We start from the raw sequence: 16,497 nt of genomic DNA, 5'->3' as shown, positions 1-16,497 counted from the left end.
GCAGAGAGACCGCTGCATCAGAGCAGAAGGAGCACGTTTTAAAATACATTTATTTTATCAATTAGTTATTAACTTTTACTATTTTTAGCAACTTGCCCGATCGGGCAAGTGAGTTGTTAGTTTACATGCCCGACCTTGAGTTTTACTTGCCCCGGGCAATCGGGCAATCCTTATTGTTGAGCCCTGCATTGAAAAGTGTTGTATTTCATGTCTCCATCTGCTGGTGGGCCGTCATCATAAGAGTATGTATAACATGATGTTAATTCCACTACAGAAGAGAATTGATGATCACTAAAATTAGGTGTGGAAAAAAGTGGATTTATCAAATAAGTTGTTATATATCGGATTTGGGCAAAAAAATCCAGTATCGTGCATTCCTAGATCAATTTATTAGTTGACAACAAGAGAGTCAAACATTTTTAATGACGTTTTGAATAGTTGCCTGGCTGATCTTGTGTTTTGAGAACATTAGAGCAACTCTAACGATGTTTGACAGGAGGCAGGACAACAGCATCACCTTCACTGATGTGCTGCATGTTTTTAACATTGGTAACTCGTTTTGATATGTTAAGTGTTGATGAATAATGTTGGGTTAAAGAATGTCTTTGCTGGTTGGTTGAAACATAGGCATTGTTTAAAGGCTGGTTTGCCAGAATTTTTCTTCAAAAGTTTAATCCAAGGCTGGAAATATGGACATATTTTGTATTATACTATCATGTTTCCCAGGTTACTGTAAAATCCCCCTGAAGCTAGTAGGCATTCAGAGTCTTGCTGAAGGTTGTGGCTGCCCACTGCTCTTAAGCCTCCTACAGACTGTGAGATTTTAGTAATCTTAAGTTTAGTGCAGCTACACTGCGCGACATGGATCTTATCAACATGGGTACAGCATCAAGTTTGATGCATGCAGATTGTTCAATGACAGCACCTACGGGATTGCAGGCTATGACATACGCTCATTTAAGTCAGTACACAAGTGGTAAGAGAAAAATTAAAACAAACACTGAGCTCTTGCTGTAGTGGCATCTATGTGTGTCGAAAAAGTCTGAAGAAGGCGAGGAGGAGAATGTGGATTTAGTCATGGATGGAGAACAGAGGCCAACTTGACATACCAATTTTGCAGTGATAGCTCGAAGTGTTATTAGCATCTACTAGAATTTAGCATTGTCGTGCTGATCAGTGCATCATTTAATGCTGCATTTCTGTAAGTTGGTTTGTAGACGTAGGTTGTAACAGCAGTCACACTGTAATGTAGGACCACTGCTTTAGAGCCATGACCAAAGAAATTGCCACATTTCTTTCATGCTGGTCATCTTTTGTCTGGGACAGCCCAGAATCACACAGTGTATACTCATGGTTTAAATACTTAAGAGAGGTCAAATGCAGAAAAGAAGATTTCCCAAGGGGATCCATAAATGGAACTCAGCTGAAGGACTCCTTCATAGGATGGAGCTTTGCATACACAGCAACTTTTACCTGAAGCCTCCACTTGGTTTGAAAGGATTTTGTCGCCGCCCTGCAAGGGCAGGGGGTAATTTAGGATTTTTTTTCAACCTGAACCCTATTTTCCTATGCTTTTGTGGAAGAAGCTAATGAAGACAACATTTTTGGAAACTGGTCCGGTAATGAGCAAGAGTGCCGAAGCCAGCGGTGAAACAGGCTGCAGTGTAATGTTAATTGGGCAATTGTGCACTATCAATTTACATCCACTCAAAGTGTTTGTTTTTGCCACAAACAGTTTCAGATTATTATTCTTAGTGCCGGACAGCATTATGGAAAGGATCCCTACAGAGATAGAATAATTTTATTACAGAGTAACATCCTTTTTATTTAACCAGAAACAGTCTGAAATCTTTATCACCAAATCCCCCAGACTCCATTTAAATAAACAGTAAACTTATCATCGTAAAACACACTTTATTCAAAGTCAGCAGAAACACAATAATACTCACAAAACCGTCTTGGTCCATCTTTCCACTGTTCCAACAATCACCAAATCTCCTTTCGTTGAAATAAAGCCTTCATTTACTGAGTTAGAGCTGAAAATACCGTTTTTTTTTCCCGTTAAAGGGTTTTTTTTGGGGGAGTTTTTCCTTATCCGCTGCGAGGGTCATAAGGACAGAGGGATGTCGTATGCTGTAAAGCCCTGTGAGGCAAATTGTGATTTGTGATATTGGGCTTTATAAATAAAATTGATTGATTGATTGATTGATTGAAAATATGCTGACTCATTCAATATGCTAAAATGACGTTTTAATCTAATGGACTCTGGTGGGTTTGCCAGTAAAGATTTGGGTCTGTTTCTGGTTAAACAAAAAGGATCTTACTCTTTAACAAAAAGATCTATCTCTGTAGGGATCCTTTCCATAATGTTGTCAGACACTTAGAATAACAATCTGAGCCTGTCAGTGGCAAAAACAACTTTTAATAGACGTAAATTGACAGCAGCGGTCTCCCTCGGTACTGGACCAGTTTCAAAAATTGTTACCTTCATTAGTCACTTACCCACAAAACATGGGGAAAATTGAGTCCAGGTTGAAAAATACCGCAGTTAACCTTTACATGATTAGTCTCCCAAAAGCTTTTAAGCTTCTGACAAGATGTTAGTGATTGATGTTACCGCTCAGTTCCTTGGTGAATAAAAGTTGATCTACTTAAAGCACGTGGACATTTTATGTACTTTTATTTTGGTCCGCAGATCAGTGCAGGGAGGAATGATGAAGAAAGAAAGAGCCACAGAGAGATGATTAGAATCCGCATGTGCAACAAGTACCACAGTTTAGGTGAATCATCAAACCTCCCACACTGCCTCTGATAGTCTGACAGTCGGCAATGGCGTCAGCATTTTCCCCCCGTTCCTCACTCTGTGACTCAGTTTCAGTCAATAATCATGTGGTGGGGTGGGGGGGTTGTTTGAAAATGAAATTACAGAATTGAAATAGTGTCCGGAGTAACAATCAATGCAATCGCAGCCAGACACCCTGCTGCCTCATAGGTGAGTAATATTTCTTCCTAATCACATTTCCTTTGTGTGTTTGTGTGCAGGTTTCTGCTGGAGGCTTTGGAGGACCTGGACAGCAGTCTGAAGAAACTCAATTCCAGATTGTTTGTTGTCAGAGGGCAGCCTACTGATGTTTTCCCGAGGCTTTTTAAGGTCTGTATTCCTGCCCCAGCAACTGTCCTTCCTGTGTCTGTCAGGAACGAAACGTCTTAAACAACGCTGAATTTTGTTTCCTCCAAAAAGGCATTAGAAGGTGTTTAGTTTTAATCAACAAAGACATTAAATATTTTTTTTTCTGACACAGACAATAGTGTTAGTCCTAAAATGTTTTTTATCATGTACATTATGCATCTATAAACTAAAGGTAGGATTCTTTCAACAGTGGATTGAGCTGTTCAATCTGTTTTTTAGTCAGCACCATCAGACCTGTTGCCAACAGTGTCACCACTGCTGCCTGCAGTAGCTGGGAGGGCTGTCATCTCCCTGATGGTTTTCTATCATATTTTGGCTGGTATGGCAGTGAAACAGGTATTAAATTTCCTTCTATGTGACATTTAAAAGGTAATAAAAAGTCCTAAACTTAAGTTGGTATATCCTGCAAAAGCTCGGACTAAATATTGTAATTTAGCAAAAGGTTGGAGTAAAACAGTCTCAGGTTTTATGAAACCTGCAATTACTTTTTTTGCCACTTGGGGCATTGGAAACAAATTGTAAACACAACATTGACATATCATCACCTTTAAACGCATGGTATGTAATTTTGGCAGCTTGGGTCTATCAAAAAAATAACAAAAGATGGACTTTGATGACGTTGTGTAGTAGCGTGGGATCAGGGGAGGTGGAGTCTTGATTTTTAACTCACCATATACACTGAACAAAAATATAAATGCAACACTTGTTTTTGCTCCCATTTTTCACAGGTTTAAGTTAACGATCTAAGACTTTTTATGCACTCAATAGAACTATTTCTCTCAATCTAAAATGTGCAGTTTGATCACACAATACAATGAGAGAGATGTTGCAGGTTTTAAGGGAGTGTGCCATTTGCATGCTAACTGCTGGAATGTTCACCAGAGCTGTTGCCCGTGAACTGAATGTTCATTTCACTACCATAAGACGTCTCCAATGTTGTTTCTGTGAATTTCACAATATATCCAATCAGCCTCACAACTGCACAAGTTGGTTACAAAGACAGACCTGCCGAGGACAGCGAGCATGCAGATGAGCTTCTCTGAGATGGTTTCTGACAGTTTGTGCAAAAATTTCTTGTTTGTGTGTAAACCAATGGCTGCATCAGCTGTGCAAGTGGCTGGTCTCAGATGATACACTGGATGTGGAGGTCCTGAGCTGGTGAGGCTACATGTGGTCTGCTGTTGTGAGGTCGATTGAATGTACTGCCAATATATAAATGACCTACCCTCAGCGCACCTATCCCCATATAACCCTATACTACAGATTAATTTAATTAATACAAGGATTTTAAAGTAAAATGACTTTTTATCAGTCTTGAATTTATAGTTAACAGAGAGAGAAAAGGAGGGAGAGAGAGAGAGGAGAGTGTGCTGTGTAATTCTCTGGTGTATCAGTAAAGTGAAAAAACTACACTGCAGAGTGGAGTCTCTGTGACAGGTGACTCACATGAATGGGTGGGATGTGCATTAGCAGGTCTGCCTTACATCTAGTGTCATGAAATGTCTGTATTGTCGCGCTGCATTTTTATAAACACATCCAGGGGCTGTCTCACCATCTCACAATATACTAGCCTACAACTACCAAATAGAATTAATGTGCTATTGAATCACCTCACACATTAACCCTCACCTTTAAACAAGCAAGCGGCTCTGTCACACACACACACACACACACACACACACACACACACACACACACACATGCAATGAGAGTAGAGAGAGATTTTCAGTGTCTGAGCTGAGGGTCAACATGTTCCAGACTGGGTTGCCAGGTAACAGTACAAATCAATAGCTTACTGTAGCATCACATGGCTAACAGTTATTAATGAGTTTAACAACAGATTTGAGCCTTTTAAAAGCCTGGTGTTGGAGATGTGCCGCCGTTATTAATTAGCTTGTGTCAACACTCCGGAGACGGTCCTTCAGCGCTGTGTTGAATCTGTTTAACAGCTGCAGGAAGTTTACTGATCTGGTGTTGGGAGGTTGAAAATCAGACCCTCGGTGCATCGTTTTGTCTTCCTCTGAAACTGTGAAAGATGCCCACACATGTTGTATGTCACATGTCATATGTTTTGCTCTTTTGACGGCATGCTGCAGTTGTTATTGTTGTTCCTTTTCTCTGTTTATTTGCAGCTCGCAAACCAATTTTAAAGGTGTATCGCCACCCACTGTGTTGGGGTGTGTAGATGCTACCCTTGTTAAGTCAATGAAAGCTGTTTGGTTTTGTATTATCTGTTATCATTTTGATTTCTGGAATAGTACATAATAAAAATGTCCCATGGCTGATCATTTACTGGCCTGTTATCTAGTGTGCATCACTATTAGCACAGCGTAGTAAGTAGGGCTGTACCCAAATAGTCGGGTATTCGAATATTCGTTTCTATGGGGAGGTATTCGTTATGAAAATTTGGTATTTGATATTCGTTGTTTTATTTACTTTTTTTTTTTTTTTTTTAACATATTTTTTTGGTGCTAAATGTAGTCTTTTTGTTGTTGGTAAATGTAGGTTATCAATAAAAATCAAAACTTTTAAATTGCATTGTTAAAAATTTGAAAATAGGCTATAGTATCGCCTACCAACGGAGCTTGTGCGCACGGCAGGCTTGAGCGCATCCGTCTGAGGCTGTGGATCAATGCCAAGTTTTACCACTTTATCACTATTCCCTCTAACTTGTAGCTGTTTTTTCGTTATCTTTTGAATTTAATATGAATTATGGAACTGTTTTTGTCAACGTTTGTTTCCCCCGTTTTGTACAATAAATTATTGTTTAAAGTTTCAACAAGTTTCTTTTGGAGTGCGTGACACAAGTGTGTTTTGAAAACGGCGGCGGACTGTCACCTGCTCAACGCATCAGTACCTTCAGATGCCATGACAGTAATAGCCAATAATGTCAAAATATCATTTACAGACCGATTAACAGACGATCACTGCTGCCCAACCCGCAGGTCCATTTGCGGGTCCCGCGGGTTACGGGTCGACCCGTGCATCACTACTCAGCTCAGTCTATAAATGCTGTACACAGCAGTAGACATTATATTCTATTCAGGCCGGCAGAACCAGCAGCGCATCGGCTCTACAGTGCACGGCACTGCTGATAAACCATTTTATTGCAGCACAGAGTGTCTGCCAGCAACCAATTACTTGCAGAGGCTTCCTACAACTTGTTTCAGCGGCTCCGATGTAATCAGAAGACAAATTAAACAGGATGACTAGCCAATGTGAAAATCAAAAGAAAGCATAGAATAATGTACTGAAGAAGACTGTTGTGCCATCACATTTTTTTGTGGTTTGAGACCAAAGATCCAGTCGCTGCTGTGCAAAACTCCGCAATACAATTAGGTCCAAAAAAACCCCGGAGGAGTGCTTCGCAAGGAGCCGAGCCTGGCGTAAAACCGGAGAGAGTAGGCAGCTCGGCCGCAGCACGGCCACAGCACCCCCACACCATCCCCACACCACCCCCCCCACCCCCGCCCGCCGTGAACGAATATTCGAATATTCGTTATAAATTCAGCCGAAGGTCCGAATGTTAAAAAATGGCATTCGGGACAGCCTTAGTAGTAAGCTGCATCAATATTGAAAGACCATATTGAAAAATTAGATCTCAACAGGGTATCTGTTGTAAAATGGCATGCAATAATTAAAATGTGCTGTGTGGCTGAAAAATGCAGTATTACTGTTACTGATTAAAATTCTGTCACATTGCATGATCACAGATCATCTGGTGTTTCCTGTGTTTTCCCTTAAGTTAGAGCAATTAGAGAGACGACAGGCGACCAAATGAAACGCAGTGTTTCTTGAATGAAATGACAGATTTCTCTGCTTTGAACATCATTGGAAACATTTGCGACAATATAAGTACACAGCTCAACAAAATGTAAAACATAGGTTCAGTCGTTTCAGACATTTTAATGCGTTAATGTTGCATATTATATCTTTAAGTTGAGATAGTGAACTTGTTAGCAGTAGTTGCTCATTTACATATTCATCTGTTACAAAGATACATAATCATTGAATCGGAGTGCATCTGGCCACCTGCTGAATGTAAATCCAATATTCACATTTGTTTTCCTCCAGATGATTCCCCCTGAGAAAAGTATCTGGCCTTTTAGCTGCTAAATGCAGCACTGTCTGACAGCATCACAATAAGCCACCCCCGTCACATTACTTTAACATTGTCATTTGATACAGACATCGTAGCTGCCTTAAAGGATTAAATGGCCGAGGTACAAAGACAGTGTTAACATTTATGAGGAGATTCCCTGTGGGGATTTAGCTCCAGGCAGGGAGGGGCAATTCAGACACTAACCATCTCCATATAACTGCCGTTACATAAGACACTGCTGCTTTTGCATTGCATCCTGTAGGGTCGGCAGGTTTTCATTCCAACCAAACACAAGGTCAACTACTGGAGCTCTGCCATGTAGCAAGTGAGAGAGAGTTAAATGTGCCACTGTAGAGTTTGATTGGAATGAAAATGTTAATGACAACACTTGTTACGAGCCAATGTAGAAAACTAATAAAAGTTGGATCTTCTTCGTCTGTAACCTGTCCTACTACTTGAAGTTGTGTTTGTACTGGTGTCCGGGCTTTGTTTGATTTTCAACTCTTTGTGGCCCTTTCAAGCTAAATAAAATGGAGAAGACCATGATGATGTAATAGTTCCCAGTAATAGTTCCTCCCAGCCTTCATTATCAGCCCTTAAGGTGGATTTATAGTTGTGCGTCAGCTCTATGCAGAGTCAACGTAGAGTCTACATCGTAGCTTACTCAAATGGCCTACGCTGTTGTGAGCAATTATACTTGTTAGGTGACATGTCTGCAATTACACCACCAACGCACTAGTTGGCGGTGGGGTTTCTATGAAGTGCCGTAAGGTTTTACTGATTTAAAACACACATACAAACATGGCTTAATAGTGAAAACGTCAAATACAAGTACACAAATCTTCTTTAGTACAACTCTCACACATTTACCCACAAATACAACATGCTTATTAGCCCAAGGATATGGCATCTGACATTACATAAATTAGCATGGTAGCTAGAGGAGTTTACAGTAACAGTAACATTTTACAAAGGTAATGCTGTGACAGAATTCAGCTCCATTATAACTCACAAGGTTCACGGACGAAACGATTGTCTCATACTAAACACATTTTTCCCACATGTACAACGTGTCAAACTTATAAGCGGAAGTCAGTGATATTTTTCATTGCATAAATTAGCCTAGTGACTAGTGGACTTTCCACTACATGTATGACGCCAGGATTAATCACACACAGAACTGAAAATGCCATCTGTGGGGGGGTTTATTGTCTTCACAATTATTATTTTTTTAATCTAATCAATCAATCAGTCTCCACTGAGTGAAATAGTTTTCAGCTTACAAAAATAAACAGGAGGTTGTCACATTTTTGGGGAGGTGCACGTCAGGCTGCGGCGTAGGGTAAGCATCTGTGCAAAGCCTATGCTGTAGGGATGGCGTTGGTTCGACTCAGATGTATAAATTTTTCCTTGGGATGAATTAAGTTCTTTCTAATCTATTCTATTCTAAATACTGCTTTAGAAGACTAGGGCAAAAACAAATACTGTTTTTTTTAAAGACTCATGAGAGAAATATATTAGTCCACCAATTTTTAGATTAAATTCTGTCTCCTAGGGTGCTTTTACATGAACAAACTGTGGTTTGGTTTGCTTTGTTTGCAGTGATGTTGACAGGTTTTCCATGTTGTGAGTCCCTACAACCCATAGTCTCTGTTACGACCTCTTACACAGAAGCCGATGACATCAGCACGCTGGCTGACACTGTCATCTGTGGACATTCCCATAGGAAAGTTGTAATAGACTAATGTCCCCAGACTCCCATTCCGAAGTAAGGGAGGCTGGTCATGCGACACTATATGACCCACAGATGGTCATTTGAGTGTGTTTCCAATAAAATTTGTGTTTTTGGACAAATTATAGTGTTAAACTTGTGTTTGATGAGATGTATCATTAGTCTGTGTACACAACATTATACAAATCTTGAGTTGAGTATAGAGAGCTGAAAATTATCTACCCACTATCAAGTAAATCAAATGTGATATGATTGCGATATTATACGATAATCCAGAAAAATTTAAATAAGTTCAAATAAGTGAATGGTTCAGTATTTTATGAAATATATTTATTCTGTTACATCTTGAAGAGTTTTTATGTTGTCTGTTCACTCAGACTCAGAAATGGAGGGCTCGTGTGTTGCATGATATATTGTGGAGATATCTAAAATGGTGGCTGCTGGTGAGAATATTTTTTTCAACACAGCGTGCCCTCTGGACTGTAAAGCTTCACGTGCCATCCATGACATGAATGAACACAGCATGATCTGTTGTCACAGTAGAGTTTGCTAAGTAAGATTACAGGGATGTACATTTATGAACCAAAAAAATAAAAGTTATTGTTTACCATCGGTGCTGCTGGCATCACTGCCTTGGCATTCAGAACTTCAGAGAGCTGGGGATGACAGCAGGTGGGCGGACAGGCAGGTGTCAGATCTTTGCAGAGCACTGGAACAAAAACAGTGACACATCACCAACAGTATGAGAGTAACAACTGAAGCACATATTTCACTCAGTCGTTTCTGTGACATGGGAAATTATTTCAAAATAAGTAAATTCACACAACACCACTGTTTTTATGTTTTCAACACTGATTTGTTGTTGACAAAGAAGCTTTATCAAGGGGAAGTAGGTGTGTTCCCTGGATGAATCCATAGTGCATTCACTGCTTCCTTTCAGATTTTACTGTGTCAGGGACACAGGACATGTAACTAGCAACATCACTGATTACGTTTGTCGGAGCTGGTCTAAAAGCTGTTGATCTCACCATCTACAAACCAAACAACGGAGACAGCTTGGTGGTCTTTGTCTACTTCCAGCTACAGTCTGGTGCTGTTTTTTTGTGGTTTGAAAGCAAAGTGGACCAACCATGGGATTTTGTAATTTATGTTTATTACTCTTACTTCCTGCAAGCCAAGTCCAGGGGCCAGATGAATAAAACTCTCTGTAGATTCATGCCTAAAACCATGTGTACGCTCAAAGACAGAAATGTGCATTTGCATTCTTTTTGTTAGATTTACAAAGCTGATTTAGTTTTATAAATCTCAATCAGTGTGGTGCTGGGCGCATGGGCACGAGCCTCATTAAACATATGTTTGCATATCGACGCTTGTGCCCTTCCATCACTCATTAAACCTGTCGATGAAAAATATGACAAAGAGAGAGCGATTTCACTGACTGACGCATTGGCGAGGTTCTCTAACGGTGCCAGAGCAGCTGTCATTAAGCTCAGCTGTAGATAATTATAATGTCCTTACCACTAATTAATCACATTTCTGCAAACCATCATCACAGTAGAATCTTAATCATCATTCTTAGATGTCACAAGGATGATCAGTGATGCATTCATAGTGCTCATGTGGAAACTGAATTCACAAAGTGCTCTGCAGGATGAATTAAACAATCACGTACAGGGAGGTGAATGTGAATAAAAATAATGCAGGAATGTATTACTCAGAAAGCCATGTAAGCTGCAAAAATTATAAAACAATCCGTTCATTTGGCAAACCACCCAAAAACAGTGTCTCAACTAATCTCCTCCTTATCATGTATCACCACAGCTAAGATTGTGTGAGGTGCGCACATTCACAGCACATTCATTCTTTGTAAATACCAGTTTATGTGTGGAAAAATGTGTACTCATGGTTTTTGTGCGTACACACATTGTTTATGCATCTGGCCCCTGATCTTAAAGATGCCAGAATACCTTAGACGCATTGTACAAACTGTGACCGGGTTTGCTTGCATTGTACAAAAGTGCACCTTGATGAGCTAGATTACAGGAAACGCATGCTGAGAGCCATGTTGAATCCAAATTTGAAACTGTAACATGATCAATGTTGTTTGATGTTTGGTTTTAACATAGCTGAACCACTCAGCCCTGCTGTGCAGTCTGCTCTTGTCTCACTGCCTTGCTAATAACTTCTCTCTGTGTCTCTCTTGGATTCTGTTTTTCTTTCTCTGCCTCGCTGCAGGAATGGAAAGTGACCAGGCTGACATTTGAATATGACCCAGAGCCTTATGGGAAGGAGAGGGATGGGGCTATCATCAAGATGGCCCAAGAGTTTGGAGTGGAGACTGTTGTCAGAAACTCGCACACCCTCTACAACCTGGATAGGTTTGTAGCACACACACTCATTATTCATTACTCAATGTGTTCATCTTCTGAAGTCAACACTGACATTAGCCACACCTGTGTATACACATAGTTGTTCCGTTAGAGAGATCATTTACCGCAGTGTATTACAGTATGATTAGTAGTTTATAATGAGAAAGTAAACAACTCAAGCAAAACTCAAGAGTGTGCTGGTAAATGTTTATACTGTACAGACTGAATGGAATCCATTGGATGCATGGAAATTCAAATTTCTGAAACACAGCAGCACGGTTCTCTGAGTGCTAGCTGTGATGTAATCTGTGGTTCTTTGACCTCTTTTGTCAGGCATATCCATGGACCATTACATTACAATTAAAACAGTGTCAACTTCACTGTGACATCATAATGCCCTGCAGAATCACTTTTCTGGCCATTACATCACAACTCAGGAACAGAAGGGGAGGCATTCAGTCAGATACTGATTTGCTGACACTGATCTTGGGTGCCCACCTTGAAACTGTGCTGATTGTATAAATCATCTGTGCTGCCAGGCTGAGGATGTGTTTGATGCATCCACGTTTTAGAATTTGTAGCTTCTTTGCAGCAACATCCATATTTGAAGCATCGCCTACTGTAATGGCCACATGTTAGTCTGGACAGACATGAATGTAAACTGCAACTTGACTGGCTGACAGAGGCATACAACTGCGAGGCAGTAATTTTAGTTTCAAATTAGTAGAGTTACTCAACAATCTTTTTACGTATTCTGGCAACTGCAGAAATAACCCTGGTTGGGAATCACTGATGTAAAGGATATGTGATTTGGGCTGAATGTGCCAAGACACCCTAAAACTATTGCATTAGTCCTTGAAACTGAGAACTGTTAGGGTAGGATTTATACAGAATGTAGGTGTTCATTAAGCAAAACAAGGTGCGTGACACAGAGGCAACAGAAATGTTCTCTAAATGTGAGGTTTGTTAAAGTCTTATGATTTCTTTTATTTTAGTCGCACTCACTTGTGCAGAGAACCTTCCCAACATCAGCAGTGAGTCCACTCAGCACCACCTTAGTAAATAAGAGGTGTGACATGTTTTAGGTTTTGACAGTTGAACAGTGTCATCTGTTTCAGAGTTTTTGGTCATTTAAGAGAAAAATCACCAATAGTCCACATGCAAAGGGATGCTGAACAAAATTGGAGCAATCTTAATTCATAGCCCTCCAGTGGTCGTGTCATTTTACTGCAGGTCACACCCCTGTCCATGTGCTGGGATCAGGTGGAGGAGGGAGTAGTAAAGGATTTTCCCCATATACAAGCCTCGCTGTGTCTTTCTTTCTACATGGAGAGCATTCAGACCAGCACAGTATTACAGCACTGTATTACATAATGAATCGGAATATTACTGGCCCGAGTGTGTAAGAATACTGTATGAGTGGATGAGGCAAGAGGGAGCTCAGCTTTGTGTGTGTGCACAGCTGCAGGGTTTATACTGGTTGTGGACATGTGCCCAGCTTACTGCACTCATTCATAGTAGTCACAGTGAACTGACCAATAGGAAGCCATCCCTGCTGCAAATCCACCAACCAAGGATCCAGAGTGGCCTCACAGTCAAGTTGTGTAAGATAGAAACTATAAATACAGAGCTTCACTGTGCTTTCAAAACAACCTACAAAGGAGCATTTAGGTTCAAGTGCAACATTGGGCCAGTTTTGTTATGACCCACGAAGGTATAGTTGTTTCCTTTCACTCCTTGATGCATTTCAGCAGTTCAAACAGGCAGTTAAGCAGAGTCGGGTGCTGCTGGATTTGGGTTGGCCGTGTCAGTTTGTCTGTCTTCCCCTCAGTCCACCACTTTGGTCCAAGAACATCTAAAGTACCAACCAGATTGCCATGAAAAAAAAAAAATTCAGACGACAACTGCTAGTGACTTTTAAATCACTGTACTTTTGTCTAGCACCAACATCAAGTCAAGTGACTCCTTTACCAACTATTCACAGTCTCTTTTAGGGCCAGGCAGTAATTTAATCATATTTAATCATTTCATCAATTTAATCATATAGTGAAATTATGATCTTGTAATATATATAATTCTGTGGTCAAAATTAATAAAATAAAATAACTTCAAGCAAACTGTGATAACAAAACAAAAAAGGTTATTAAAGTTTTTGTTTTACACATGGTTAGAGTTTTCGCTGATGTTTTTTATATCTGGAAGACACTTCTGTTGCAATATTAAGTTATATTTTAGTTAGTTATTTTTTATTTGTCATTCTGAATTTGAAATGAAATTTGAAAACAAAAATCTGCAGTGGAAGTTTTTTTTAGCTGGACCCGATACCTTTCCGCTCAGCAATAGCTGAAGGTTCCAATGATTATAATCAATTCTATTACTCTTCTATTATCTCCATGAATTTCTAGTCATAAAAGTTTGATTTTAAATACAGAAGTGTGCATAACTGATCATAAAAAATACACTATCTGAGCTTTGTTAGATCTGGCAGTAATATTTTTCATGGAAGGACACTTCCTTTTGAAAGATTACTAACATAAATAGAAAATATGTGCACATGCTTGGTCAGTAAAGCTGATTCTGATTCTGAATAGTTGTTAAGACATTTCACTCAAAGGTACAATGTCAACCTCATGGTGGCACTAGAGGGAACAGTCAGTGGTTACTAAAGTCATTAAGGTTTATCCTCTTGGTACCATTCATGTCTGTAAAAAATTTCATGGCAAAATCAACCCTTCGCTAAGCCCTTTGTGATGGTCATCAAGCTGTCGAAGCAAGCATAGAGTCCACACTTTAATTAATTATTCTACCTGAAGAAATATTATCAAAGTTCTTTGGAAAAACAAAAATGAATTTCATAGAGAAGCAGACAGAAGGGTCTACAATATGTGTTTGAAGGAATATCCAGGATGTCAAACTCTTAAGTCAAAAGACAAAGATAGTTAGAAGCTAAAGTGTAACTATAGGCTACAGATGACGGTGTAAAAGTGATCCACCACATCACTGAGACAGACAGAAGACCGTGAATATAAAGGGAAACTTTGACAGTATTCAACCAGCTGTGTGTCATCGTAGTGTGTGCTGACTAACAATGTCTGGCTTCCCCCTGTCCCGCCGCAAGTACCTGGACCTTCACAGGTGGACGGAAAGGGAGCTCAGAGAGAGACCACGCATCGTTCATCTGCACAGACTGTGGTGACACACAACTGGTAGAATATCTGCAAAGTTTCCCTGTTTCCCTTCACGGGTTCTTGGAGAGCAGGGTGGGTCTTGATTCATTGGATCAACCGATTCATCCGTATTGCCGATTAATCTGCGCCAACAGGACTTAATATGAAGTATCGTTAATGGTTCAACGGGGCTCCAATAGTGGCCTATGGTCATGTGGCTACAGCCTAGCGAAGGGTCAATTCATAAAATAGTTGAAGAGATATTTATGTTCAGTCCAAAGTGGTTGGACAAAGAGCAGCATTGCCATCCCTAACTACCATACCAACAATACAGAATTATTTGATCATCTTTTTTTCTTTTGTCTTTTTGTTGTTGTTGTTGTTGTTTTTGCTCTGTTTTTTTCAAAATATAATTATCAATGTTAATACAATTTTGGTTATATGGGAAGTAGTCACTGAATTTGTCACTCAGTCATATGCCTCCACACGCTATCCACATCCTTCCTTCGTTGAATGCTGCTCTGAACTCTGTGGCAGGAGGCCTGCATGTCTGCCACACAGCTGAATGCCAAGTTGCCATTTTAGCATGAACAGTAGCTGGAGAGCCACTGTCACTAAAGAGTTGATCTAGTCAGTAGTATATTACAAACAATCCTGGGTGTTTTTCCTAAGAAAATGGGGTGGATTTTGGCAAAATTTATTAAAAAATACTATACTATACTTGCTATACAGTTCATTGAGTAAATCCATGCTCCCCAGAGGATAAACCCCTTTCATTTGGATACTTGCTAAGCTTTTCTCTCCAGTGCCTCTCTCATGACAAAATGTCAACATTGTACACAAGAAATCTCCTCATCTAGAAAACCCTAAAATCCACTTTCATGATTACAAGAAGATAGGCCCTTTTAATTATAGTAATCCCATCAGACTGCCCTCAGGACTTAACCAAACTTTGTTGTTTTGTCCACCCATCACTTTAGTAATGTGCAGTCTTGTTGACTTAAAGCTGCCAATAGTTGTTGAAATTGTGTACTAAATACAGTATTACATGAAGTTATTCCACGTGCATCATTCCAAAAGTAAAATCCAGCTTTATCTTTTTTTAAATGAAATAAAATGCTATACTTTTTTGTATCTTTCAGTTTGGGATATCTCAATAGAATATTGCCACTGACAATAAGTTTTGCTGGGTATTGTTCAACTTTTCTGTCTTCTCTGTATCGGTCACAGGATAATAGAGGTGAACAACAACAGCCCTCCACTGACCTTTAAGCGGTTTCAGACCATTGTGAGCAGACTGGAGTTGCCCAGGAGACCTCTGCCTCCCATCACCAAGCAACAGATGGATAAATGTCGCACTAAAATAGCTGACAATCATGACCAGCTATACAGTATACCTTCACTGGAAGAACTAGGTATACGTGATTGTTTTTGTTGCGTTTTAGAATTTAACATGACAGATGTAGGACTTATAATGCTGATGAGCACTGCAACATGGTTCTGTTTTCAGGGTATGCTGATGGACAACTAGAATACTGGATGCGATTAGATTGATTTATTACTGCTAGTTATACCTTATTAGACATGCAGTTCATAGACATTTAGATACCACATTGTTAGACAGTCAAGCATAATATTTCTCATGTAGTAGAGAACAGTTTGCACTTTGGCAAAGTTTGGTTCATTAGATAATAGCTGCTTTATATTTAACATTGTCTTCATGTAAATGTGTGTCCAGGTTTCAAGACAGAAGGTTTACCTCCAGCTGTGTGGCACGGAGGAGAGTCGGAGGCTTTGGACAGACTCAACAAACATCTGGACAAAAAGGTAAACCATTTTAGGTTTGTTTTTGGTCTTTAATACTAACTTATGGTGGCAACCTGTCACCTGTCTCTCCAATGTTGTGACCTTTGACCTTATCTGTTGAATTTGTTTCT

General features: G+C 39.8%; 1 protein-coding gene across 1 annotated transcript in view; it reads left to right on the top strand.

The window, feature by feature from the left end:
• cry2 (cryptochrome circadian regulator 2) overlaps positions 1 to 16,497 on the top strand; it is a 36,438-nt gene that overhangs the window by 9,327 nt on the left and 10,614 nt on the right. The window contains exons 2-5 of the mRNA XM_050072988.1: positions 3,043 to 3,151; positions 11,260 to 11,402; positions 15,791 to 15,975; positions 16,299 to 16,387. Of these exons, the coding sequence (XP_049928945.1) occupies positions 3,043 to 3,151; positions 11,260 to 11,402; positions 15,791 to 15,975; positions 16,299 to 16,387 (526 nt within the window). The remainder of the gene's footprint in view (positions 1 to 3,042; positions 3,152 to 11,259; positions 11,403 to 15,790; positions 15,976 to 16,298; positions 16,388 to 16,497) is intronic.

The sequence above is a fragment of the Epinephelus moara genome, chromosome 20 (genome assembly GCF_006386435.1).
Source record: "Epinephelus moara isolate mb chromosome 20, YSFRI_EMoa_1.0, whole genome shotgun sequence".
Lineage (NCBI taxonomy): Eukaryota > Metazoa > Chordata > Actinopteri > Perciformes > Serranidae > Epinephelus > Epinephelus moara.
The sequence above is the reverse complement of the archived record's forward strand: the minus strand, read 5'-3'. Positions and strand labels throughout refer to the sequence as shown.